At 53.4% G+C, this 24,865-nt stretch overlaps 9 protein-coding genes across 9 annotated transcripts; 5 read left to right on the forward strand and 4 right to left on the reverse strand.

Annotated features, from left to right (window-relative positions):
* Positions 1 to 58: 58 nt before the first annotated feature.
* On the reverse strand, positions 59 to 1,000 carry BO95DRAFT_404212 (acyl-CoA desaturase; the record flags this gene model as incomplete). The annotated part of the gene is made up of 2 exons (XM_025583950.1): positions 59 to 765; positions 829 to 1,000. 2 exons carry the CDS (start codon positions 998 to 1,000, stop codon positions 59 to 61), a joined length of 879 nt encoding a protein of 292 aa, XP_025447195.1.
* A 106-nt stretch (positions 1,001 to 1,106) lies between these two features.
* Positions 1,107 to 2,601, forward strand: BO95DRAFT_510719 (sterol desaturase family protein). The gene is made up of 2 exons (XM_025591375.1): positions 1,107 to 1,778; positions 1,824 to 2,601. The coding sequence occupies exons 1-2, from the start codon at positions 1,428 to 1,430 to the stop codon at positions 2,196 to 2,198; spliced, it is 726 nt and encodes a 241-aa protein (XP_025447196.1). The 5' UTR covers positions 1,107 to 1,427; the 3' UTR covers positions 2,199 to 2,601.
* Positions 2,602 to 3,984: 1,383 nt separating this feature from the next.
* BO95DRAFT_470336 (type I polyketide synthase) lies at positions 3,985 to 12,257 on the forward strand (the record flags this gene model as incomplete). The annotated part of the gene is made up of 15 exons (XM_025589514.1): positions 3,985 to 4,553; positions 4,624 to 5,137; positions 5,194 to 5,317; positions 5,372 to 5,488; positions 5,551 to 5,979; positions 6,035 to 6,481; positions 6,542 to 6,859; positions 6,883 to 8,696; positions 8,777 to 8,877; positions 9,048 to 9,882; positions 9,941 to 10,222; positions 10,288 to 10,362; positions 10,420 to 10,760; positions 10,814 to 11,294; positions 11,370 to 12,257. The coding sequence occupies exons 1-15, from the start codon at positions 4,009 to 4,011 to the stop codon at positions 12,255 to 12,257; spliced, it is 7,311 nt and encodes a 2,436-aa protein (XP_025447197.1). The 5' UTR covers positions 3,985 to 4,008.
* A 286-nt stretch (positions 12,258 to 12,543) lies between these two features.
* Positions 12,544 to 14,001, reverse strand: BO95DRAFT_352247 (flavin-containing monooxygenase; the record flags this gene model as incomplete). The annotated part of the gene is made up of 1 exon (XM_025582125.1): positions 12,544 to 14,001. The coding sequence occupies one exon, from the start codon at positions 13,999 to 14,001 to the stop codon at positions 12,544 to 12,546; it is 1,458 nt and encodes a 485-aa protein (XP_025447198.1).
* Positions 14,002 to 14,263: 262 nt separating this feature from the next.
* On the forward strand, positions 14,264 to 16,176 carry BO95DRAFT_498277 (flavin-containing monooxygenase; the record flags this gene model as incomplete). Its single annotated transcript, XM_025590919.1, has 4 exons — positions 14,264 to 14,416; positions 14,476 to 14,519; positions 14,585 to 15,880; positions 15,936 to 16,176. The coding sequence occupies 4 exons, from the start codon at positions 14,264 to 14,266 to the stop codon at positions 16,174 to 16,176; spliced, it is 1,734 nt and encodes a 577-aa protein (XP_025447199.1).
* Positions 16,177 to 16,484: 308 nt separating this feature from the next.
* BO95DRAFT_459161 (glycosyltransferase family 2 protein) lies at positions 16,485 to 17,801 on the reverse strand (the record flags this gene model as incomplete). The annotated part of the gene is made up of 5 exons (XM_025588630.1): positions 16,485 to 16,673; positions 16,751 to 16,981; positions 17,035 to 17,328; positions 17,439 to 17,620; positions 17,678 to 17,801. The coding sequence occupies 5 exons, from the start codon at positions 17,799 to 17,801 to the stop codon at positions 16,485 to 16,487; spliced, it is 1,020 nt and encodes a 339-aa protein (XP_025447200.1).
* Positions 17,802 to 18,613: 812 nt separating this feature from the next.
* BO95DRAFT_459162 (putative glycosyl transferase family 8 family) lies at positions 18,614 to 19,611 on the forward strand (the record flags this gene model as incomplete). Its single annotated transcript, XM_025588631.1, has 2 exons — positions 18,614 to 18,786; positions 18,927 to 19,611. 2 exons carry the CDS (start codon positions 18,614 to 18,616, stop codon positions 19,609 to 19,611), a joined length of 858 nt encoding a protein of 285 aa, XP_025447201.1.
* Positions 19,612 to 20,327: 716 nt separating this feature from the next.
* Positions 20,328 to 22,056, forward strand: BO95DRAFT_404215 (uncharacterized protein; the record flags this gene model as incomplete). Its single annotated transcript, XM_025583951.1, has 3 exons — positions 20,328 to 20,532; positions 20,598 to 20,666; positions 20,774 to 22,056. Exons 1-3 carry the CDS (start codon positions 20,448 to 20,450, stop codon positions 22,054 to 22,056), a joined length of 1,437 nt encoding a protein of 478 aa, XP_025447202.1. The 5' UTR covers positions 20,328 to 20,447.
* Positions 22,057 to 22,977: 921 nt separating this feature from the next.
* BO95DRAFT_404218 (alpha/beta fold hydrolase) lies at positions 22,978 to 24,000 on the reverse strand (the record flags this gene model as incomplete). Its single annotated transcript, XM_025583952.1, has 1 exon — positions 22,978 to 24,000. The coding sequence occupies exon 1, from the start codon at positions 23,956 to 23,958 to the stop codon at positions 22,978 to 22,980; it is 981 nt and encodes a 326-aa protein (XP_025447203.1). The 5' UTR covers positions 23,959 to 24,000.
* Positions 24,001 to 24,865: the final 865 nt, after the last annotated feature.

Consider the following 24,865-nt stretch of genomic DNA (forward strand, 5'->3'; position numbering starts at 1 on the left):
ATACAACAACAGTTTCCTCCCCATCCCTGTCTCCTCGGAAAGCCTTCCTCTTAAGCTCTTACTCACCTTTCCCCAAGCCACCACCTCTAGCCTTCCACCCAGTACACCTCCTCACATCCCAAGCCAAGCCTACGCGCTCCCAGGCCCAAATCCACCACTTGGTAACGTCCAAATCCGTGCGTCGAACCCCATTCCGATAATCCCCGGGGAACGCATGATGGTAGTTATGATACCCCTCGCCGAGGGTGACCACCGCCAGCAGCGCACAGTCCCTTGCGGAGTTGCGTGTCGAGTACGACTGCTCCCCGATCCAATGGGCCAGCGAGTTTATGCAATACGAGACATGCCACACGAGCACCACCCGCAGACACCCCGCGTACAGGAATCCACCCTGCCAGTCGCCCCAAAGCATGCCGGCCACGGCAGCTGGCAGCAGGAAGCCCATCAGCCCCGCCAGCGGGTAATAGGTGCGCCGCTGCCAGACTACCACGGGGTCGCGGTCGAGGTCGCTCAGGTCTACTCCTTCAGTCTTATGACCGAACCTGTCGGGGTTGTAGGTGAGGATCCAGCCGATGTGCGTGTAGAAGAGACCGCGTTTGGCGTTATAAGGGTCGCGGTCGGTGTCGGTGAAGCGATGGTGGGCGCGGTGGTCGGCGGCCCAGACGCGGATGGGGAGCTGGAGGGCGCCGGCACCGAGGGCTGCGAGGACGATGCGGAGTGGAAGGCAGGCTTTGTACGCTTGATGGGTCCAGAGGCGGTGGTATCCTGATTTTGTTCTTGGGTGTTAGTGGCGGTTTGTTTCTCGGAGGCGGGTTGGGGAGGACGGACCAGCGGTGATACTTAGCCCTGTCATGAAGGCGTAAATCAACGTCCACACACAGGTTTTCCACTGTAATGATGTACTGGGCGCATGGTAGGCCACGTATAATGGCAGCCCTAGGTTGGCTGCCGCGTAGCGGAGGTGCACTTGCTTCCACCACGTCTTGGGACGAGAACCCATGGTATGAAGACCTCGAGGTCAATGATGGGATGCAGTACTAACAATGCGAGTGAATAGCTGGAATAGGCGAGTGGGAGGACGGACGCCCTGTCATAACAAAGCTCTCCAGCTGAGGAGTCATGTCTAGAACCCCAGACAAGGGACAAGTCCCGCCGGCATTTGACCCTCGGTTTCAGATCCACATATGTGCCCCCCCTGATCGACTGAGGCCCCTATGCAAGGGTGAAAGCTCTATCTCTGTGTCCAGTGACCACAAGGATCACTCCGTCGTCTACAGCACAATTCTGGTCCTGGCACCCTGTCACCCTACAGAGGGGATTGCACGGTCTGCTATTTCTAACATCTCCGATCCTCCCAATCCATACAGCATCTTCTCACGAACCTCTCGCCGAGCGTTCTACCAAAGCCAAGAAAGCCATCAGCAACCATGGACATCGCCACGCGCTGGACAATGCTAGTCCACAAACACCCGTCCCCGTGGATCGAGCTGGTAGGCATGCTCGCGACCCAAGTCCTCACCTTCTGGCTTCCAGCCGGCATATTCACCGTGTTCGACCTGCTGGCCTGGCCGTCTATCCAACAATACAAGATCCAACCGGCGCACAAGCAGCCCCTTCGCAAGCTCATCATCCGCGATGCCCTGCTGGGCTCCCTGGGGAACCAACTGCTCAGTACCACGCTGCACGCCCTGCAGCTAGTGGCGGTCCACCTCGTCCTCGGGCGGCCCGACCTGGGCTACCGCGTGCCGGCGACCCTGCCTCCCCTCCGCGAGTTCCTGGTGGACCTAGTCCTGTGTATCCTGGCGCGCGAGACCACCTACTAGTACGGCCACCGGCTGCTGCACCACCGGTTCTTCTACGCGCGGTTCCACCGCCAGCACCACCGGTTCCACGCCCCCGTCGCGCTGGCGACCCTGTACGCCCACCCGGTCGAGCACATCGTCACCAATATCCTGCCCATCGTGGGGCCCGCGCGCCTGTTCGACGTGCACGTCGTGACCCTGTGGGCGTTCATCGGCGCCGTCGGCCTCAAGGCCGCCCTGGCGCACAGCGGGTACCGCCTGTGGGAGACCCCAGACGGCTGGAAGCCCGAGGTCCATGATCTGCACCATGAACTGATGACGGTCAACTACGGCTTGATCGGCCTCATGGATCGGGTGCATGGGACGCGCGCGACAAGCAAACCGAAGCGGAGCTAGTATGTAGTGCCACGGTCTTGTACCCCGCCCTTCGGCACGTAAACAGTGCGACGGGTTTGGGATTGTATGTATGGGCCTTGCCAATGTGGTCATAACTCGTGATTGGTATTTCGCGGAAGAGCTTCATATCTTTCCTGGAGAGGAGGCGGGAGAGGTGAGCTCGAGGCCGTCATGGACGGTTACCACTGACGCATCCTTACGCTCTGAATGCACCCGGATATGTACCGTCGTGACTCGGTTTCAAGTGGGGATCCTTCAAAAGGCATAGGCTTCAATTGAAGTGATAGATCACATAGTTCCCCCTGAATGGGTCTCTTAGGCTCCAGCCAAGGCTTGATGATTTGCGCGGTGCGAGTCATGAATCTCCTTGGGTCGATTGAACGGCTGGTGTCAGAAGTCAAACTGGCAATGGGAAGATATCTACTCCGGAGGAGAATGCTACACTGACCTTCTGCATGTTTGGGATAGATTGTTGAATGTCAATGCAAAGAGAGGAATGTGTGTGTGATCGATCGGATGTGTGACTCATTTACGCATGCGATGTGATATGTCAAACCACCTCATCGGGACAAACTTTGGGGACCTCCTATAGGTTGGATCAGAGACCAGATCGCGCGCTAGAGCCAGTTTCTGGGTTCTCATTGGCATGGTAATGATCTCCTGAAGGAATTCATCTCGATGAGCAGTAAGGAGTGGAACAAGGGGGCGGATGAATCAGTGGCAGACCTTCACTGACGCAACGGAGCACACATTAACTAGTTAAAGAGGCATGTATGCAGACACGGGATACGATGTAGAGCCGTCAAGCCCTTCCGTTGTGCTGGCACGCGCATATAAGCTGGAGGTATAAATATGATTGGTGGCCAAGCCACTGCAGCCCATGCGCCTAGCGAAACTTAAGCATCTTTGCCTCCCAATTGACTGCTGTAACTTGAGCTCCCAACGCTCACCGACTCCAGAAAACATCCACAGAACAGACGAACGACAACCATCATGTACATTACGGCCTCGGCTCGGTGGCTCTGCTTCCTCACCTGGATTTGCGCCGTCGTACATCCAGCCTCAGCAAAGGATGCCCCCATGGTGATTGCCGGCATGAATAACCTTCGCCAAAGTGTTGACTCGGCTCAAGCGGTTTTCAACGGCTACGATGGTGGGTGGATGTCGTCGTGGGAACTGGCCCGTGCCGTCTGGGACGTCTATGCCCAAACCAAGTCGGCTCGGGGAGAATGGGATTCCGCCCCAGCTTTCAAAGACGATGAAGTGCCGGACATCCTAGTCGCATACCACTCTATGAGACAGTCTGTTGCCAACACGTTGGGTGCGGCCGGCAGTAAGGTAGGCATTCAACCCTCCCCATCTTATTACCGGGGCTGCGGTTGTGCCCGTTCTGGATGCGTCTTCGGTGGCTGACACTACTTGTCTTTCCCCGCCACACAGGGCTCAATGTACGATAAGAGCGGTGTGAGACTTATGGCAATCGCTATTATGCAAATGTTCGAGAACGAACGTAGCTCCTTCCAGGATGCGGCGCGGGCGAAGATCCCCGAATCGTTCCATGATGATATTGCGGGTCCAGTGGCCAATCTTGGCAACGAGTTCCAGAGCGCTATGAAAGCTCTAGCATAAAGGGCTCTCTCCGCGACAGGCCAATCCCATATTGTCCCGATCGAGATTCAAATAGCTGCTGAATTCCACGTCACTCGCAGACATAAAACATCCAATGCCCCGTAGAACATCCAAAGCTCGCGCCGAGCTTTTGTAAAAAAGAATTATCCCGTGCAGCGCAGCTCACTCGAATGTATGCAGAATGGCTTCACCAACCATGTGTCACGACTCTCATCCAGCAAAGGAGTTCGGCCCTGAGCCGCTGGCTATTGTAGGCATGGCGCTGCGTCTTCCCGGGGGCGTCAACACACCGGAGGACTTCTGGGACTTCCTCCTGAACAAGCAAAATGGTCACGGCCAGGTCCCTGGGTCCCGGTACAACATCGACGCCTTCCACCATCCCTCGCGGACGGGTTCTGTGCGGACGAAGGACGGATACTTTCTCCCCGAGGATCCAGCCTATTTCGACCACCAGTTCTTCTCGCTGACCCCGTTCGAAGCCTCTCGACTCGACCCTCAACAGCGTCTCCTGCTCGAGGTCATCTATGAGTGCATGGAATCCGGTGGGCAGGTGGGGTGGCGTGGTCAAGGGAGGAAGATTGGCTGCTTTGTCGGTGTTTTCGGCGAGGATTGGTACGACATGCAGTCCAAGGACACGCAGAGAATCGACCGGTTACATGTGCTCGGAACAGGATACTTCGCGCTCTCGAACCGCATCTCCTATGAGTTCGACCTCACAGGGCCGAGGTAGGTTCAAGCGGCTCCTCTCGTGGAAGCCCATTTAGTACCATTGGCGGCTAACCGGCTTATCCTTCAGCATGACATTGGCAACGGGATGTTCGTCGTCCATGGTGGGGCTGCATGAAGCCTGCCAGGCAATATTATCTGGAGATTGCGAGTCAGCAATTGTGGCTGGCACGAACCTCATCCTGACCCCGACCATGACCACAACGATGTCAGACAACCTGGTGCTATCGCCCAGCGGTATTTGCCGTACCTTCGACGCTGGAGCCGATGGTTACGGTAGGGCAGAGGGAGTGAATGCACTGTATATAAAGCGTCTTGCTGATGCCGTCCGCGATGGAGACCCCATCCGCGCGGTCATCCGCGCCACAGCGACCAACTGCGATGGACGGACTCCAGGAATCACTACCCCCGGCTCAGTTACGCAGATGGCGCTTGTTAGAGAAGCGTACAAGCGCGCACAAATCCAGAAAATCACAGACACTGGTTTCTTTGAGTGCCATGGCACGGGCACAGTCGCTGGAGATACTGCGGAGACATCGGTGGTTGGGGACCTGTTCCGCGAATCTGGCGTCATTATCGGTTCGGTGAGTGCTGTCGATGCAATGAACCACACAGGCTTATGGGCTTAATTCTGGAATAGGTAAAACCCAATATGGGCCACTCAGAGGGCGCATCGGGAATTACGAGCATAATAAAGACTGCTCTGGCACTCGAACATCGCACCATTCCGCCGAACATCTTCTTCAGGTCCCCCAATCCGAGTAGTAGGCGTCATGTTTCGACATAGTCTTTGGTTGTCACTAACACTTTTCTTGCAGTACCATTCGAGGAATGCAAGCTAGTCGTACCAGTCGATTCTATGCCATGGCCATCGCATAAAGCACTCCGGGCTAGTGTCAACTGCTTTGGTATCGGAGGCGCGAATGCGCATGTGAGTGCTCACGCCGCCCTAATTCCGCAGGATGTTGACCATCAGCACAGGCTATTCTCGAGCCAGCCCCAACATCGTGTCGAGAGACTCAATTTTTAGATGCCCAGTCTCCCCATAAAACGACAAAAAAGTTGCTAGTATTGTCTGCAGCTAGTGCACAAGCTCTTTCCGAACGCGCCCGAAGCTTGGAGGCGTTTTTGGCGAACAAAAGCCAGGATTTGAACGATGTTGCCCACACCCTTGGAGTAAGAAGAGAGCATCTGAAGTACCGCACATTCGCGATTGTCTCTTCCGATACTGATGTTGGCTTGCAAGAATTGCTTCTGGAGGCTTCACCGTCTCCTGAACTCACTTTAGTGTTCACGGGCCAAGGTGCACAATGGGCGGGAATGGCTCGCGAGTTGCTTGAAAATAGTGAAGACTTCAGAAGTGACGTCCAACACATGGATAATGTTTTGAGATCTGCAAAGCATCCTCCGTCCTGGTCGATAGCAGGTATGTACACCAGCCACCCTCAATCATGACCATGCTTCAACTCATGCCCTTGCAGAGACCCTGCTAGCCCCAGAGGCGCAATCAAAGATTCACGATCCACGTCTCTCTCAGCCTGTTTGCACGGCGATACAAATCGCAATAACCAACCAACTTAGAGATTGGGGATTCAAAGTTTCGAGTGTGATAGGACATTCCAGTGGTGAGATCGCGGCAGCTTACGCGGCGGGAGCCATCTCGCTTCGCAGCGCAATAATGATTGCCTATCATCGTGGAAAATTGGCCCAAAATGTGAGCGATGGATCTATGGCTGCAGTTGGTCTCTCGCGCAAGGAAGTCGAGCCTTGGTTGGCAGAAGGAGCTGTAATAGCCTGCGAGAACAGTCCTCAGAGCATCACAATCTCAGGCGACAAAAAGGCGGTTCATTCAACCATCGACGCAATTCGTACCGCGTACCCAGACGCATTCTGCCGGATTCTCAAGGTCACCAAGGCCTATCACTCTCGTATGTACTCCATGCGATGACAAAGCCTTTGCAATTGGCCTTGACTGACCCAATGAATAGCAAAGATGCAGCCCATGGCCGCGGACTATGCCGCAGCTATTGCTCCCGAAGTTGAGACAGTCGCCACACATATGATCCCGATGTATTCCACCGTGCTAGGTGAGGTAATTAATGATCCCTCTAGGCTACATAGTGAGTACTGGAGCCGAAACCTGATCTCTACCGTCGAGTTCAACAAGGCAATGAAGACCATGCTCCTGTCCGAGCCCGACCATGATCGACTTTTCATAGAGGTCGGACCTCATAGCGCGCTTCAGGGGCCGCTACGTCAAATATTCGACTCGATGAAATCCAAGGGACAGAATCTGTATATCCGACGTTGGTACGGGGTCTGAGTGCAGAAGACGCCCTCCTTCGTGCAGCAGGACTGGTTTATGCCCGAGGGGCTGATATTGACCTATTACGCGTCAATGGCCCAGGGCGAGTTATTGATTGCCTGCCACGGTACCCATGGCAACATACTGAGCGGCATTGGAGCGAGAGTCGGCTGAGCGAGAGCTGGCGACTGCGGGAATTTCCGCATCATGAGCTTCTCGGGTCCAGGGTACTCGAGTCAAGTCCTCTTGAGCCTTCGTGGAGGAATGTGCTCCAAATCCACAATTGTACCTGGTTAGGCCATCACAAACTGTTCCGAGATACTGTTTTCCCTTGTGCCGGATATGTAGCGATGATCGGGGAAGCCATTCGACAGCATTGTCATTGTGAGGGATATGAGATCCGCAACATGATCCTCAAGAAGCCACTGTTCCTCCAGGAAACAAGCGGCACTGAGGTCCTTACGTCTCTGAAGCCCGAAAGATTGAGCGATATTGCTGACTCCGAGTGGTATGACTTTACTGTTCTTGCCTTGGATGGAACTGAGTGGGGCAAGTACTGCCATGGTCAAATACGGGCTATCTCTCCGACAGCAATACCGAAAGTCATAAAACAGCCCCGCTGGACGCGGGAAGTGGAGCCCGCGGATTGGTATCAGTTCCTGGCTCGCCTGGGGCTGAATTATGGGACGAGCTTTCAGCGAATGAAGGAGATATCGGTCGACCCGGTGGAGCATCTGGCGAATGCAACTGTGCTCGAGAGCAGTAGCGACTCTGAAGGCGATTACCTGGTACATCCAACGGTAATTGACCACTGCCTTCAACTATTGTCAGTTGCTGTAGTCAATGGAATTCGGAGACATGCCACCTCGTTGGCCATCCCGGCCTCCATCGACCGTATCAGCATCGTGCGGACTGAAGGAGATATGTGGATCCAAAATGATACATGCAGCGCCCTGTCATCTACCAGCATGTCCGGAAATGTCAGTATGCTTAGCAAGGCGGGACCAGCACTGGTGATCACCGGAGCGACTTGTATTTCTCTCGCCAATGATGAGCCGGATAAGGAGAGCCCAATCCCTCTCATGTCCCAGTTGGAATGGGCGCCGTGCATTGACCTCATCTCGCCGGCAGAGTGGCTGCCTTCCAAGTGGGAGGAAAGGGGTGTGTCTCTGATGGCAGAACTGACATGTTTCTACATCTTAGAAATCACATCCCAGGTCGCAGGCTTGGTACCCGCGACTACACACCTGGCAAAGTATCAGTCATGGCTGATGAGAACGCACGATCAACTCACCAACAGAACAACGCAGACGTTTCTCCAGATTCCCTGGCAGGACATGACTAGTAATGAACGACATGGTCAAGCCGCCAAGATTCAAGAGCAGCTCACACTGCTAGGACGAGGTGTTGAAAGGCTAGAAGAAGTCTTGAGACGAGTATCTGAGAGTGTAAGCCAGATTATACAGGGCCACGTTGCTCCATTTGAGATTCTGTCCATGGATGTCTTGCGAGATGTGTATGACTTCAATAGCTCGCTCTCGGACTGGAAGCCATTCTTGTCTCTAGTCGGCCACTGGAACCCTCGGCTCAGGATTCTCGAGATTGGAGCTGGCACAGGGGCCACCTGCGCACAGGTGATCGCTTCGTTGCGATCGAAGGGTGGAGAGAGAACATGGGCCAGTTACACCTTCACTGACATATCGCCGGCTTTCTTTTCAACCGCAGCAGAAAGATTCAGCGAGCACGAGAATATTGTGTTCCAGACACTTGATATCACTCAAGACCCTCTCCAGCAGGGATTTACTTCGGCTTCATACGACCTGATTATCATCTCTAATGTAAGATTTGTCGTCGCCTCTCACATGATTCGGGCATTGGCACGTAGCATGATTCGTATTTGCTAACATTATAGTTGAAGGTCATTCATGCCACACCTTCGCTCCGCGGTGCATTAAAGAATGTCTATAAGCTCATGGCTCCCGCAGGATACCTTTTGCTCCAGGAGCTCTGTCCCGGTGAGTAAAGACTGCGCCATCCCGTCTGTACTTAAGGTCTTTGATCTGACAGCAGCAGACATCTTGTTCACCGATTTCGTCATGGTAGGTCACATGCCCGCGCGGATTATTTTTGGACCATGTTCGCTCACGCTACCACCAGGGCACGATACCTGACTGGTGGAATGGTGAAAGCGATGGACGACCACTGTCTCCGTACGTCAAGCCGGAGCGATGGCACAACGAGCTTCTGCAAGCGGGGTTCACTGGAGCAATGTGCGTGACGCTGGATAACAAGCCTCCATACCAGCAGAATGCCAACATAGTCTCGCGTCGACCTGCCGAGTATCTGCCGGCACAAAAGGTCACCCTCCTATCAGTCAGCGCCGAAAGCACTATTCCATGGGAGAAAAGGCTGGAGGAAACACTTTTGGAACAGGGCTACCACGTAGATTGGGCCACACTGCATTCACTGCCTGCAAACACAGAATGTCTCATCTCTCTTCTCGATCTGCATGCTCCTGCATTGCATGACATGGATGAGGCCCGATTCGAGCAGATGAAAGATCTATTCTCGATCAGTTCTAATATGCCCCTCATTCATCTAACACGCAGTGTGCAAACCACCTGCCGTGATCCAAGGTTGGGTCTGGCCCTAGGTTTTTCCCGAACTCTGCGAAGGGAGATAGTGGGAAATATCGTCACAGTTGAGCTTGATGCATTGAATGAGGGAACTTGTCGAGCGATCGTGGATATATATGACCGGACACGACAAAAGGTCCCGAAGGAGACTCTGATAGACGACGAATATGTGGTTCAGAAAGGCCAGGTCTATACTAGCCGAGTTCACTGGCACACGCTCAGAGATCAACTGGAAGAAGAGCCTAAGTTGGAGGCACCACGCTGCTTGTCTGTTCAACGGTATGGGCTTGTTGATAGCCTAAATTGGAAAGCTATTGCAGATGCAAAGCCTGTGCTTGAGCCTACAGAGCTTGAGATGGATGTCCATTACGTTGGACTGAACTTTCGGGTAGGTGGTAGCACCACAGCTTGGAGCCTTTCTGAATGCTAATCGCATACGGAGCCAGGATCTCATGGTTACTCTGGGTGTCATGGGCGATGCAAGTGAGCTCGGGATTGAAGCAAGTGCTACCGTGCGCAAAGTCGGTAGAAAGGTCACGCGGCTTAAAGCTGGGGACCAGGTAGTAGTCTGTGGTAAGGGTCTGTTTCGAACACGGGCGCACTTTCAGGAGCACGAATGTACCAAGATTCCTCCTGGGCTGTCTTTAGAGGACGCGGCGGCGGTCTCAGCGGTATATGCGACAGCGTTTTACGCCTTGATTACTGTCGGTCAGTTACAGCCAGGCCAGGTAAGGAACGATTCCATTTTGAGCGTCGGAAGCTTTGCGATAACCCAGGCTTACATTTCCGGCAGACTGTTCTCATCCATTGTGCCACCGGGGGTGTGGGCTTGGCCGCCATTCACATATGCCAGGAAATCGGCGCAACCGTATAGATCCCGACTTGCCCTCTTCCACCTGTGATTGTTCGCTAACAGGTTTGACAGATTTACGCCACCGCAGGCTTACCTGAAAAACGTGGCTATCTGCATACCGAGTATGGGATTCCCGTAGAGAACATTTTCACCTCTCGAGACGATTCATTCCGTCAAGGTGTCATGAGCAGAACAGCCGGAGCAGGGGTAGACCTGGTTTTAAACTCACTGGCTGGAAGCCTGCTTCATGCATCGTGGCAGTGTGTTGCCAAGTTTGGAAAAATGATCGAGCTGGGAAAGCGAGACTTTCTGGCGCGTGGAAGCTTGAGCATGGATCTTTTCAATGGCAATAGGTCTTTTTTTGGCGTCGACATGTTGAGCATCATGGCAGAACAGCCTAGGCTGTCACAGCGGTAATCATCCTCGCAAAAATGAAATAATTGATTGACTAATGCGAGATGCCCAGATTGATGAACCAATTTGTTGAGTGGTACAAGGACAATAGAGTACGACCGATCCGACCGCTTCGACTGTTCGCAGCCAGCGAGGTAGCTGAGGCTTTCAAGTATATGCAAAGTGGCAACCATATGGGCAAAATCGTGGTCAAGATGCCGACAGTGGGGGACGGATTATGCACGAGTCCAGTCAAAATACCTATGACTCTATCGGCAGACAAATCGTACTTGCTGGCTGGTGGACTAGGTGGCATTGGACGCGCCGTGGCGACTTGGCTTGTCGAAAAAGGAGCTCGCCACTTGATCTTCCTCTCACGATCGGCTGGTCGGCGAACTGATCATGAACGGTTCGTTTGCGAGCTAGCACGGCAGGGCTGCGGAGTCGAGATGTTTTCTGGAGACGTTGCTCGGCTGCAGGATGTCGAAGTGGCTCTTTCAAAGGCAGCCGGACGAGCAATTGGAGGGGTAATTCAGATGTCCATGGTGCTTCAGGTATGTTTCTAGAGTCAGTCTTTCCGACCACAGCACATCCTTCCACATGGCGCCCCAGCTAACCTAGCAATCTAGGATGAGAGCTTAGCTAAGATGACGCATAGTCAGTGGCTGCAAACTATTAGGCCCAAGGTCGATGGCACATACAACTTGCATTGGGCGTTAGAGGCGCACGAATCCAGCCTCGACTTTTTTGTTCTGTTTAGTTCTATGTCCAGCGTGGTTGGCACAGTCGGACAATCGAACTATGCAGCAGCAAACTCTTTCCTCGATGCATTCGTACTGTATCGTCGTCAACTAGGCCGCGTCGCGTCGGTGCTAAACCTGGGCGTGGTGGAGGACATCGGATGCGTGCATCAGGACCAGACCACATTGAACCGGGTCAGGTCAACCGGAGCGCGTCTCCTACGTGAGGAAAATGTTGTGAACGCACTCCATGCAGCCATTCTATCTTGCCGGTTGCCACCAGATCCCGCCAACATGGTTTCGAGTGTGATGATGGTCGGAGTGAGCTCCGTCAGGCCCCTCTCGGCGCCAGGCGTGACTCCCTTGTGGGGACCCGATATCAGGTTTTCGATGTATGAGAACCTGCATGGGCAAGCTGGACGAGATAAGGAAACAGATGAGACAGACCTGAAAGGGCTTTTCTCTGAAATACAGAGTAACCCAGATCTGTTAGATGATCCTGCCACAGAACTACGTATCATGTCCGAGCTGTGCAATCTGATCAACGCTCATATGTCTCGCGACGGCAAGGAGAACGACGACATGGCCAACATTGCAATTGACTCATTGATGTCGATCGAGATTCGAAATTGGTTTCGCCGGCAACTCGGAATGGAAATCAGTCTGACTGAGATTTCGAAGGCGGGCACGGTTGGAGGGCTCAGTCGCGTGTGCGTGGCTACACTCAAAGAGAGGTATTCTGTGCCGAGTAGAGAAACAGAAAGTATCGAGAAGTAGACGCGAGGAAAGTTGATGGAAAGCAAGTCGCAGTAGATGGGGAGAGAAAATAGGTAATAGGAGCATGAATGAACTGTTGTGGCCGTTGGATGAATGCGTGGTGGCCTTAGGCCCCGAGCCCGGGCACATGACCACCTGCCTGATTAGGGAATAGCCAATGCAAACTGAGCCTGTGGACCGAACTACCTTGTACTTTGAATCACTACACTACCTCCTACCTCCTATCTCTAACCATGTTGTTCTTGATATTCATTTTGACAATCCATGCAATCCGAGTTTCACTGCTTTATACACATTCAAGTCCTTCAAGTACTCTTCGACTGTATCTTTTAAAGAGGTAGTCGGTCAGATAGGTGTTCCTCGCTTTCCAGGGCCCATCGCGGCCCACCCTTGGGAGACATTGTTCTTGAGCCAAGATATAGGATGACTTCAAAAATACAGGCCGCTGGGCAATGGCCTGCACGCTCCCTTTGAAGCGAGGTACCATAGCAGGCACACCGTTCTTCTCCATCTCTCGAATAACGCGACAGATCAGCTGTGCTCGCATGTCAGCCCCCAACGTCCACGACGTGTGCGAATACCCAGCGACAAAGCCCATATTTGGAATATCTTGGACCATGGCGCCATTCCAAGCAAGCCTTTGCCCAAGATCGATCTCGGTTTCATCCACAAGGATCCTTGCCCCGCCTGCAAATTGTAGCTTAAGTCCCGTAGCAGTCACAATGATATCGCCCTGCAGATACTTCCCAGACTGAAGCCTAATGCCATGTCGGTCGACATTGGCGATGCGGCCTGTCTCTACCAGCGCTCGTCCACCTTTCAAGGCTCGGAACATATCCCATCCAAAACAGACATTGGGCCGTTGCTCCCACGGGTTGTATGCGGGGATAAAATGAGGGTCAAAGGAAACATGGACTGGAAGCTGCCATCGGGCCCAGGAAAGGCATATTCGCTTCATCAGTCCCGGGAACCAGTGACAGAGCTGGAAAAACTGTTTGAGAACGATCATCCAGAGGACCCATTTAAGGTGATGGATCCAGTGCCAACTTCCGTTCTTCCGATGCCGTCTCTCGGGAAGAGTAAGGAGGTAACCTGGACTTCGCTGGACCAGTGTCACCGATGCAGCAGTATGGGCAAGCTCCGGGAGTAATGTCATGGCCGTTGCTCCGCTACCAATTAGTAAGATATGTTTACCCGAATGGTCCAGGTCGTCGGGCCAGAACTGGGGATGTACCACTGGGCCTGCAAATGAATTCAACCCTGCAATCTCAGCTGGTCGGGCCTCGTTGTGGTCAAATATGCCAGTGCAGAAGATGACAAATTTTGTGCAGAGTCCCACAGCGGAGGGTGGTGCTTCGTGATGATGATGGCATACCAGCTCCCATTGGCGCAAGCTGCTTGACCAATGTGCCGAATGTAGTTTGTGATTGAAAAGAATGTTGTTCCAAAGCCGAAACGAGCTGGCAGCGGCGGCCAAATATCGTGAGATTGATTCCCGATCGGGGTGTTTGGTCTCCTGATTCCATGGAAACCAAGTATACGAGTAAGTATAGATATCGGAATCTGCGCGGAGGCCAGGATAATGAAACGTGTCCCAGGTGCCGCCTAGTGTGCTCTTACTTTCGATAACAAGATATCGACAGTGAGGCAGCTGGTTTTGAACCCGATAGGCCATGTTAATGCCGGCCAAGCCAGCCCCAACGATTATGATGTCCCAATCAGATCTGACTTCGTGCTTCTGCATTGTGCCATGAGCCGCCATGACTTCCGAAGAGATGAGGAAAAGAAGATAGCAGGTTGCCTTTTATCCTAGAGAGCAAGAGGTTGCACCGAAGACTGACAGGGGCTGCAACCTATATGTTCCCCCCGCCCCCTTGCTTCGCCCTGCAGATCATCGGTGGCGCCTCCATGGCCTGATTAATACCGCGATTTCCCTTCTCTAATGGCTCCAGGCTTGTCTCTAGCATTCTGTCGCTGCAGCCTGTGTTCTGTTCTCGCGAGTCACAATGCCAGATATTACCAATAACCCTGTTGGTGGCCTTTACTACCCGGTTATTATCATCGGAGCTGGGATATCTGGCATCGGATGTGCGTGCCAACTGCAACGCAAATTAAGGTTTGATCAATTCATGATTTTCGAGGGTCAGGGCGGAATTGGTGTACGTCTTCAGTTCATGGCGTTGCATGCTCATTTCTTTATCACGCTGACATAAGAAAGGGAACATGGTGGAGTCACCGGTACCCCGGCGTAGCTACTGACTCGTGAGTCTCAAGTCAAAAGCCTTTCACTTAAGCTGCCTTCCTACAGGACCTAACCGACTAGCTAGACCCACACCACTCTACTCTTACTCTTTCGCTCCCAAGACAAACTGGTTGGGTCCCAAGGCCACTGGCAAGGAGATGTACGCCTACCTGCATGCGGTTTGCGAGCAGTACAAATTTCTAGATAAGATCCAATTTGATAGCGCCGTCACGGAGTTGAAGTGGGTTGCCACTCAGAATGAATGGCGGGCAACAGTCGTCACACCGCAGAGGCGAAACACTGTAAGGGCCAAAATCGTGATCAGCGCAGTCGGCAAGGTCGGAACTCCCGACATGTCGATATTGAGAGATATCCCAGGCATCGAGACATTTCAGGGTCATACAATGCACACGGCGCAGTGGGATGACTCTGTTCCCTTGATGGGCAAAGACGTCACGGTTGTGGGTGGGGGATGCAGTGCTGCGCAGCTCGTGCCGCAACTGTTGCTTCCCTGGAGCACGATTGGGCCAGGATTTGTCACCCAAATTGTCCGCTCGCCTCACTGGGTCACTGCGGATCCTTACTCTGGTAGAGTTTTGGAATTATGGAATCAATGCATGCCATTAATTACCAGGAACAGACTAGGCGCCTGGTTGGCGCGTCTCGTGCTTCTCAGCATCTACGAACTGTTCCACTTCACCTTCTATTGGCCGCATCCCAAGGGAGGCAAGCTACATAGATGGCTTCAACGGAGACTCACGCACTATGTTAGCCAGCGGGCTCCTGAGGAGTATCATAGCATGCTCACGCCACGATACGCGGTCGGGTGTAAGAGACTAATCCTCGATCCAGGCTGGTTTGACTGCCTACATGAACCAAGGTTTCGCCTTCATAACTCGCCTATCAAGCGGTTCGAGCGCTCCTCAGTAATACTTGAACACGGCGGCCAGGAAGTCAGCGTTCCCACTGATGTACTCATTCTAGCGACAGGATATAGCCCAGGTGCAAATCTCCTCTCGTCTATGCGCATCACGGGGAGAGATGAAGCCGACCTCCATAACATATGGACTGCACGGGGAGGACCACAAGGGTATCTAGGTGTCGCAATGGACCATTTCCCCAACCTTTTTTTCATCTGCGGTCCGAATTCCTCAGTTGGGCACGCTAGTGTCATGGCCGGCATTGAGAACTCCATCAACTATATCCTGCAAGTCGCCGAGCCTGTACTGGAAGGTAAAGTTGCAGCACTGGAGGTCAGAGAGGAGGCGTGCCTGCGGTGGACCCAGAAGGTTCAGCTAGCTTCGAGAGACTCGATTTGGGCCAAGGGCGGCTGCACCAACTGGTACATCGATCCAAATGGATGGAACTCGATGATATACCCGTAAGTCGTGGATCTTCCCCTCTTGAGCCACGCCCGCTCTGCTGATTGCCTGCAGATTCTCCCAGTTCTACAACTTCTACACCTGCAGGTCGCCAAATTGGTACGACTGGAACCTCACTTACACAAAGCTGGGATTTGATCAGCCTCTGCGAACGAGATCGAGGTTCCCGTTGTGGATCGTGGTCATTATGATTGCTTGTTTTCTCCCCCTCTTCATGCATTTCGGCCTGAAGAGTGCTGTCAGAGAGACTATTTGTTTCCGACCGATGAGGGTCTCGATTCTCAGCACTTCTTGATCACCGCAAAATCTCTCGCTGGCCAAGCCAGAGACAAGCAGAAAGCTAACGACTGGATCAGATCTACCACCGGGCCCAGCAACACAACCAGAATCACATGCCATATTAACTCCGTCGCTGTTGTTCCAGGATGATCGAGATCCTGAATCACACACCCCACCACGCGCCCATGAAGATGAACAGAGAGGTTCCAAGTTAGCCAAACAAAGGCATGATGCGATAGCGATACCCTCCAGCCACAAGCGATGTAGATAGCCCTGAACCGAGTCATTCTTAGTCAACCATGGCACTGCAATCTAGGCGGACACTTACAAGCCCAAATGCACAAAAGTCTCAAGCATCGGAATTGCCAATGCCAGTCTGACCGACCAGTCCGGAACGGACATGATTCCGCTGTACCATATCCGGCGTTGTCGGACGAGATCCTCCAGGCTCTCCGGGGGCTGTTCGCGTGCGACGGCATGGATCCAGCCCGTTTTGAACCCTTGTTTTGCAGCCTTTGCAATCCACATTGTCTCATTAGTCAACCCCATCCATGAATTGTCGTGCTTGAAAGAACGATTGATCGACTCACATGGTACGCGAACCAAAAGTCCTCAGCCAGACAATCTGTATCCCAGGTGACTGCATTCTCCGCCTGCTCATTGATCAAAATAAAGCTGCCGTGCATCCAGCCGAGCAATGGACGTTGAAAGAGCCGGACCGGCAGCTGGAACCGGCCAAGGTCCTCTGCAACTCGGAGGGCCTCGGCTATGGTCAGGAGGGGGTTCTTCCAGTGATTGTGGGCGTTGTAGAAGATTGTTCCCTGAGCAGCCATGATTCAGCATCAAGTTTTCGCAAAGCATCTGCGGATCTCACCATGCCAATATCATCGGCGCCCCGCTCAATGAATTCCAAGCACGAACTCATTACCTCCTCCGTAATCTCCGTCTCCTCGTCGAGATGCAGGACCCAGTTCTCTTCTGACAATCGCCAGTGCCGTCGGCACCACTCTAGCACTCTCGCTTTGTGCCTTGCGTGATCTGGCCGAAACGAAGACGGTACCTCCAGCAGCTCCACAAAGTCAGGGAGCATGCCTACGAAAGGGTTTGGCACTGAGTCAACGACCACGTGAAAGCTGATGCGATCCCTCTTGCTGAGCCGATTCCAGTGCTGAGCGGTGTGGATTACTGTCAGTGACTCCTGCATTAGCATGCCCCTCGAAAACCCGGTGGCATCGGTGACTCTACCTGCACATTTGTCGCCTTTGTGACAAGACATACTTTCAGACTGCGGAATGGACGCTTTTTAGATGATTTCGCATACGCGAAGGGTCGTATGAGGAGGCAGAGTCCCCAGAGGATGTAGTATGGCGGGAGCTGGAACAGCAGGAATGGACCCAGAATCATGGCGAGTACGGTGCAGTCTGGTGTCCACCGGGCGTCAGGCACAACGACATAAAGGCCTATCTGCACTTCTGTCAGTGGAGGAGGCCCATTGACAAGATCAAGGTCGGGCTCACCCAGGAATAAGATTGCCGCTGTGCAAGGGAAAATGGCCCAATTATAGTCCAAGATTGCATACAGATTTCGTGTTCGGCTTTTGATATCCGGCTCTTTCCTATCTGCACCCTCCTTGAGTGTCATGATGAATGTTTTCAAAGGCTCAAGTCGCTACCGGCCAGATCAGGATGCTCTGATGCTCTTAACGTTAACCTTCGCTCTACTTCCGACTTAAGCAAGATACACTAGCTGTGTTGGGAGCTACTTCGAATGAATTGCCACTCGTCTCATGCAATGTCAGTGCGCTTGGAAGTGAGACTCAGACGAGTCAAAGTCTCGAGACCGGGTTGGACATGAACAGAAAGATGAATAACTGCCCAGCATACCGAGGCGCCCATCACTGAATATATAGTCTCGTAATTATGACTGGTCAATCTGACTGAACTGATGTGAGTAGTCGGTCTCCCCATCTGCATTGGATCATCTTGCATTTCAATCGGGTGTTGATGTCACAGTGCAAATTGGGAATTTTGGAGATTATGACACGTTGGATGTGTAAATCACGATCTTCAAGCTGCGATCGACAAACTGCGAACGTCGATCGTGTGACGCGATCTCATTCCGATAGGTCGAGTGTTACGAAACTCTAGTATTCATGGCCTAGCCCCTATCTCGCACTGGGGAGTTTGCCGAAGAATGAAACTCAGCTTGGTGGAGCTTCGAGAGTTATCTGTGAGTCCTTCTCATGAATGAGACAGCATCCTGTGCGCATTAATACCTTCGATTGCTTTGGTGCAATGCACAGTCCGCTACTCTGATAAATCGTACATGCATAAGCACTACGTTTCATCTCAAGGTGATCTCCACACCACTTCTGGGAAGAATAAATTCCGATAGAGCATTGCATTCATAAGAAAGAAAAGGAGCATATTGCTTCCAAGCATATATTCACGACCATGAAGCACCTTGTCAGCATCCCCATCCGTCTTGTGGGTATTGCGCTCCTCTCACCATGGTGGTCATCCGGAATCCTTCCCTGGCAGCGTGCCAATGATAGAGCTGCTTCACCAACGCAAAGAACCATTTACGCCGCCTATCTGAACCCCCCAACGGAATTCCAAAACTTCTGGTTCTCCAGATACAAGAATTCAAGTGATCCTACTTCGATGCCGTCCGGATTCTCGCCTACCAAATCCTACACGCCCCCTAAACACGCACCAAACTCAACCTGGATTTCGTGGTCTTCGTCCACGAGGGGGTGGATGAAAGCAAGCGGGACTGCCTGCGACGCGACGGCGCGCAGGTGATCGATCTCCCGGAACTGAAGGCCGACTGGACGCGCTTCAAGGATGCGCGATGGGCTCATGTACTCACGCGCCTACGGCTGTGGCAGATGGTGCAGTACGATCGCATTCTGCTGCTAGATGCGGACTCGGTCTTGATTCGGTCTAACGACGCTGTCTGGGACCTTCCAGAGCTCCAGCCGAAGACTGCCCTCTCCACGTCGGTGCATGTGGGTGAGAGGGTCCTACCATTGCCGGAGTCATACGTGCTGGCCGGTCTCTCGCAGCTGCGCCTCAATCATACAGCACGCCCAGCGCGCGTGCCAGAAGACTTCTATGACTGGGAGACTCTGAACGTGGGCTTTCTGATGTTGCAGCCGTCACTCGAGGTCTTCGACTATTTTGCCGCCATGCTGGCGGTGCCGGAAAGCTTTGAGAGTAGTATCGCTGACCAGAGACCTGTGAACGTCGTCTTTGCAGCTGATGGTCCGATGCCCTGGACGCGGCTGGATCTGTCGTGGAATGTGCAGTGGCCGTGGCCGGACGATCTCTGGGCAGGCTATGCTGTGTTGCATGACAAGTGGTGGGCACCGCTTCACTCGGAGACTCTGGATTCCTTTCACTCGTGGTATTGGCGCATGATTGGGTTCTATTCGGTGAGAGATGGTTGAGCAACAGTGAGAAGGTTGCCTTCATGTGTGTGTGTTGTCAGATGCCGATAGAGCAGAGAGTGCAACAAGGGACAGTCCGATTCTTGTGTAGTCTCAGTTCCATCTGAAGGGGATCACCTCAGCTTCAGTAACCTAGTCGTGCTAGTATGCGATCACATCAGCTCTGCCAGAAGCATACCTTACCAACCGCCCCATCGAGCAACAGTGCAAGTTTTCTCGCCTCTTCCATCCCGCTTCTTAAGCACCCGCTTCTTTAAGTGCCCGCCGTTCTAAGCACGCTGCGTACTACAATTCCTTAGTTTAAGGAAAACTCTGTAGCTAGAACATTTACTACGTCTTTTGAGGCTCCAAGGTGCCAGTGAAATTTGGCTAGAGATTTTTTCTATTGGGGAGTACCAGTTTAGAAATAATGTATATATAGTGATTTTTATCGGGACGGTCTGAGTAGAAAAGCCGGCCACTAGACGGTCAAGCTACGAGCAATGATGATACTAGATAGGCTAGGTCCTTGCAAGCAAACACGAAGCCTCCTGCTGCAGTACATTCCTGCATCATATCAATTGAGTATCTCGGAATGCTCGGATGGGAATCCCCCCTACGGAGCACATCCACTAACCCCATCCGGGTATAGTCTTACGTGGCAACTGTCACGGACTTTTCCTCCCTGATCCAAACTGTCATGTCAACAAGCTTTACTTTCAATTGCCCTAGAGCTTCCCCGATCACAGCAAACACTAGACTAATCTTTACTTCATCTCTGTTGAATGTAATATCCGGTTTTCTACTAATACCTACATTAACAATCAAACATACTAACGCCTTCTTCCCACCACGCAATGAATCCACCTGAACCCCCCACCACAATCAAAGTAGACCAGTCAGTGACTCTGTTACTAGAAGATGAATTCGTCACCGTGACCGGTATGATTTCCCAGGCTCGCAGTGTCATTCCACAGTATCCAAGCTGACCCAGTCTCCTTCCTAAGATAACCGTCCCTCCTCCCGCGGACGGACAAGAACCAAGAAATACTGCTGCGGGTTAATATCCCAACGAGGTATGTATCGCATCGCCCAGAACAAACCGTACCCTAACCCCCGAGCCACCCCCTGCTCCTTCTATCCACTAACCCCAACAAACATACCCCCACTAACCATCTCCCAGAACACCAACCCAACTACAAACTCGACCTCTACGGCATCATAAACGCAGCAGTCACCACCAATAACCTCACAATCACCTACGTCGACGGCAACAAGCTCGACATCATCCACTACCGCGTCCGCCCCGAGGAGCACGCGCAGGCCACCACCTGGACGTCGCACCTTCTGGCCCGCGCCTACCGCCCCGCGCAACCCTTCAAACGCCTCAAGGTAATCATCAACCCGTTCTGCTCCGGCGCGGTGACGAAATTCCGTGATCTCGCGGCGCCCATCCTCGCCGCGGCGCACTGCCACTTCGACGTCGAGGAGACGCGGTACAAGGGCCACGCCAGCGAGATCGCCGAGCGGATCGACCTCGACGCCTACGACGCGATCGTGTGCTGTTCAGGCGACGGGCTGCCGCACGAGGCGTTCAACGGGCTGGCCCGTCGGCCGGATGCCGTCAGGGCGCTGACCACGATGGCTGTCGCCATGATCCCCTGCGGATCCGGTAATGCGATGGCGTGGAATCTGTTCGGGACAGATGATGTCGCGCAGGCGGCGCTGGCGATTTTGAAAGGCGTATCAATGCCCCTGGATTTGCTCTCGATCACCCAGGGCGATCGCCATACGGTATCCTTTCTGTCGCAGTCTTTGGGGGTGCTGGCGGACTCGGACCTCAAGACGGAGCATTTGCGGTGGATGGGCGATCATCGCTTTATCTATGGCGTTTTGACGACGATTGCGCAGCGGACGGCGTATCCCTGTGAGCTGGCTTTCAAGACGGTCATGGGGGATAAGGCGGAGATCCAGGAGTATTATGAACGTGCGAGGGGTCAGCCATTGGCGTCGTCGGATGTGTTGACTGAAGAATTAGGGGCGGGGTCGAGTGGCTTGCCGCTGAAGTATGGTACCGTGCACGACGATATCCCGGAGGACTGGGAGGTGGTCTCCGGGGAGGGGTTGTCGAGCTTCTACGCCAGTAACATGGCGATTGTGGCCAAGGACACGAACTTCTTCCCGGCCGCGTTACCCAGCGACGGGCTCTTGGATGTCATGACGGTGTTTGACACGATTGGGATTGTAGGTGCCCTCGATGCTACCGTCAAGCTGCCGCAGGGGAAATGCTTCGAGCTCGGCGACGTGCACATGCGGAAGGTCTCGGCGTACCGTCTTATCCCCAAGGAGAAGGAGGGGTGCATCAGTGTGGATGGGGAGTGGTATCCGTTTGAGGCCTTTCAGGTAGAGGTGCACCAGGGTCAGGGTCGGGTGCTCTCAAATGTGCGTCATGCGTACCACGTATGAGACCCATGAAAGATATTCGCAAGACGAATAGTTTCGGAGCCTGGTCATCCAAATACCTATTTTAGGGATAATTCCAGAAAATTTTAGACTCTTAGCAAGCCAGGCAGCTCGAGGCTAGATGTGGTTTTGCCGTGATGGAGACAGGGAAACAGGAGGAAAGTGGGAAAGTCCCAGCGCATACAGAACTTTCAATGTAACACTAGGATCTCTTGATGAGTATCTCTGCCCAAGTTGTTGACAGTAAATTGGATCATGTAATCTTTACTTTGTATCAGATACAAATTATCTGATCGTGGTCTTGGAAGTGGATCATAGACCAAGGTACTGCGAAGATTTATATCACCAGTTTCGCTTGTTGGCATAAAGACCAGAAGCCTAGGGCTTTGGAAAAGGAATTGCTATTCTCTTATCGTAGACGATTCGATGACGAAGGTCGGGTCCAGATCCGATATCACCCCTTAAGACAGAAGAGCCAGGATCTATGACAAGCGAAAGAGGCAAAGTCCACATCGCCACCCTTCTCTAACCAGTCCCCGGTCCCCTCTACTGAAAGCATTTCCAATGATTCTCCAAGCTAATTCCAAAGTTCTGAGCCGCGGAGTACCTTCGAGCCCATTAATAGTAAGCATAAACACTTCTCGACAATCCATCACTGTAAAGTTCTGCGCCCTTTTTCAGACTATCGAGCGCGTGGTGATTTTGCCCTATCTGCTTTCCTCCCCTTGATTAGCAGTTTAGAAGAGAACAAGCCCTACCAAGCTCTCAACATCTTCATAACTCTACACAACGTGACAAATCTAGTACATAGTATGAACAGTCCACCCAACTAATCCCACGTCCCACCTCCAAACGCATCCACGACCTACCTCTACCAAACAGCTCGCCTCATATCCCCAACTTTAGAACCCTAACCACCAGCCCTTACCTCTCCCAAAACTCCGCCACTAACCCCGCCACCTCCGACACCCTCTCCCTAACCACCCCATGCCCCACCCCCTGCACGACATGCACATCCCCAAACCCCAGCTCCCCCAACTCCTGCACGGTACACAAATCATCCAACTGGCCCAACACACACCGCGCCGGAATCCCCTTCTCCGCCGCCACTCTAAAGGTGTCATGCATATCCATGACCCCACCATCCCGAAAGATGCCCACCACGCTGGCCGCATGGCCCGGATGCTCCTCCATCTGCCACTTGCGCACCATCTGCGCCACGACCTCGCCTCGGGCGACCCTCGGCTCCCAATCCGCCGGCACCACCAACGGCCCGCCCTCCAACCACTCCAGGATCCAGTCCCGGGCCCGCCGCTCGACAGCCTCGTCGCCATTGCCCCCCTTCAAAAGCCCCCGCTGCTGCTCGGTAAATTGCGCGGCGCGGAGCAGCCCCGCCGGCGCGACGAGGACCATACTCTCCACCCGTTCGGGAAACCGGGCGGCGAAGGTGGCGGTGGTGGCGCCGCCGAAGGAGTAACCCACAAAATGGGCGGAGGGCCAGCGCAGGTGGTCGAGCACGGCTGAAATGAGGTCGTGGAAGAGGGGCGGCGCGTGCGGCTGCCGCGGCGTCGCGGAGAGGCCGTGGCCCCAGTGGTCGAAGAGGACGCAGTGCGCGGCGGGGAAGCGCGCGGCCAGGGCGCGCGCCAGCGGGGCCATGCCTATCGCGCTGGTTTGGACGCCGTGCACGAAGAGGATTCTTGTGGGCCCGCGTCCTGGAGTAGTGGTTGTTGGGGGGATGGAGTAGTAGGCTGCTTGGCCGGCTGGGGTCTGGAGGTAGGAGGCTTGGGGCAGGATGGTGCCGAAGGTGGAGGTGAAGGCTGCTTCGCTGGGGGCGGGGATGGAGGACGCTGGCTCGGGGATTGTGGTCCCGGGACGCGGGAGGACGACTAGCGGAAAGGTGGGCATTGTGAGGATGGGGTTTTGCTTGTGTTAGATGGGAGGATAGTGCAATCGAGCGTCAGGTAGAGGAGACACTGGAGGGGAATTGCGGGGTGGGGGGGTGGGTTGTTTATGCTCCAAATTTCCTTATCGTCAGATTCGGCTTGTTCGGCTGACTAATCTCTTGATAGGGAGATAAAGATCGCGTCATTCTGTTTCGGGGTCAAGCAGATGCTAAAAATAATTACATAATTGAGAGTGTAATATGGTTATGTGGAGCTTTTCTGCAGTAATACGCCTCATGTGGGAGCCGTATGTCCTAGGACCAATAGTACGGGTGTGACGCAGAGGGCTGCCTGAACATATCGTGGGAAAATGATCACGTGTGTTATGATCGTGAGAGTAGGTAGCCTAGAGTGGAAAGGAAAAAATGAAGAAATAGGATGCCTACAATCAAAAAAGCAAGAATTTTTCGGGATTGGAATCACGCATGCCACAACATTCTACTTCATACCGATCGACCACACGTGGAGTAGTTCTCCGTATCTACCTGAGTACACATTTGGGCAAGCCCTAAAAGCCCCACAGGCACCCGAATCTGCAGCTTCGGGGTTATCTTCCGAGAACCTCAACACCTAGTCGAGCTTTGCTCGCCCGATTGACTCGCAGCATTGTATGAGAAGACTCCCAGTCCTTTACAGTATCTAGTAGAAATGATGTATTTGACCCTGAATGGCTCTCTATAGGGGTGTACCGGTAAATTGCACGCGAGCACTGGCGCTCTTCTTCCTATCTGCAAACCTCGAGCCCACTTGAGTGATTTGCACGATTGAGCTAGGGCAGCACTAGTGCAAACACCCACTGTCGCTTCCATCTTTTCATAGGAACTCGGAGCTCGTGAGGAGGAAACAGGGGTCGACCAAATCCAGCTGCA

Source organism: Aspergillus brunneoviolaceus, assembly GCF_003184695.1.
Source record: "Aspergillus brunneoviolaceus CBS 621.78 unplaced genomic scaffold BO95scaffold_4, whole genome shotgun sequence".
Lineage (NCBI taxonomy): Eukaryota > Fungi > Ascomycota > Eurotiomycetes > Eurotiales > Aspergillaceae > Aspergillus > Aspergillus brunneoviolaceus.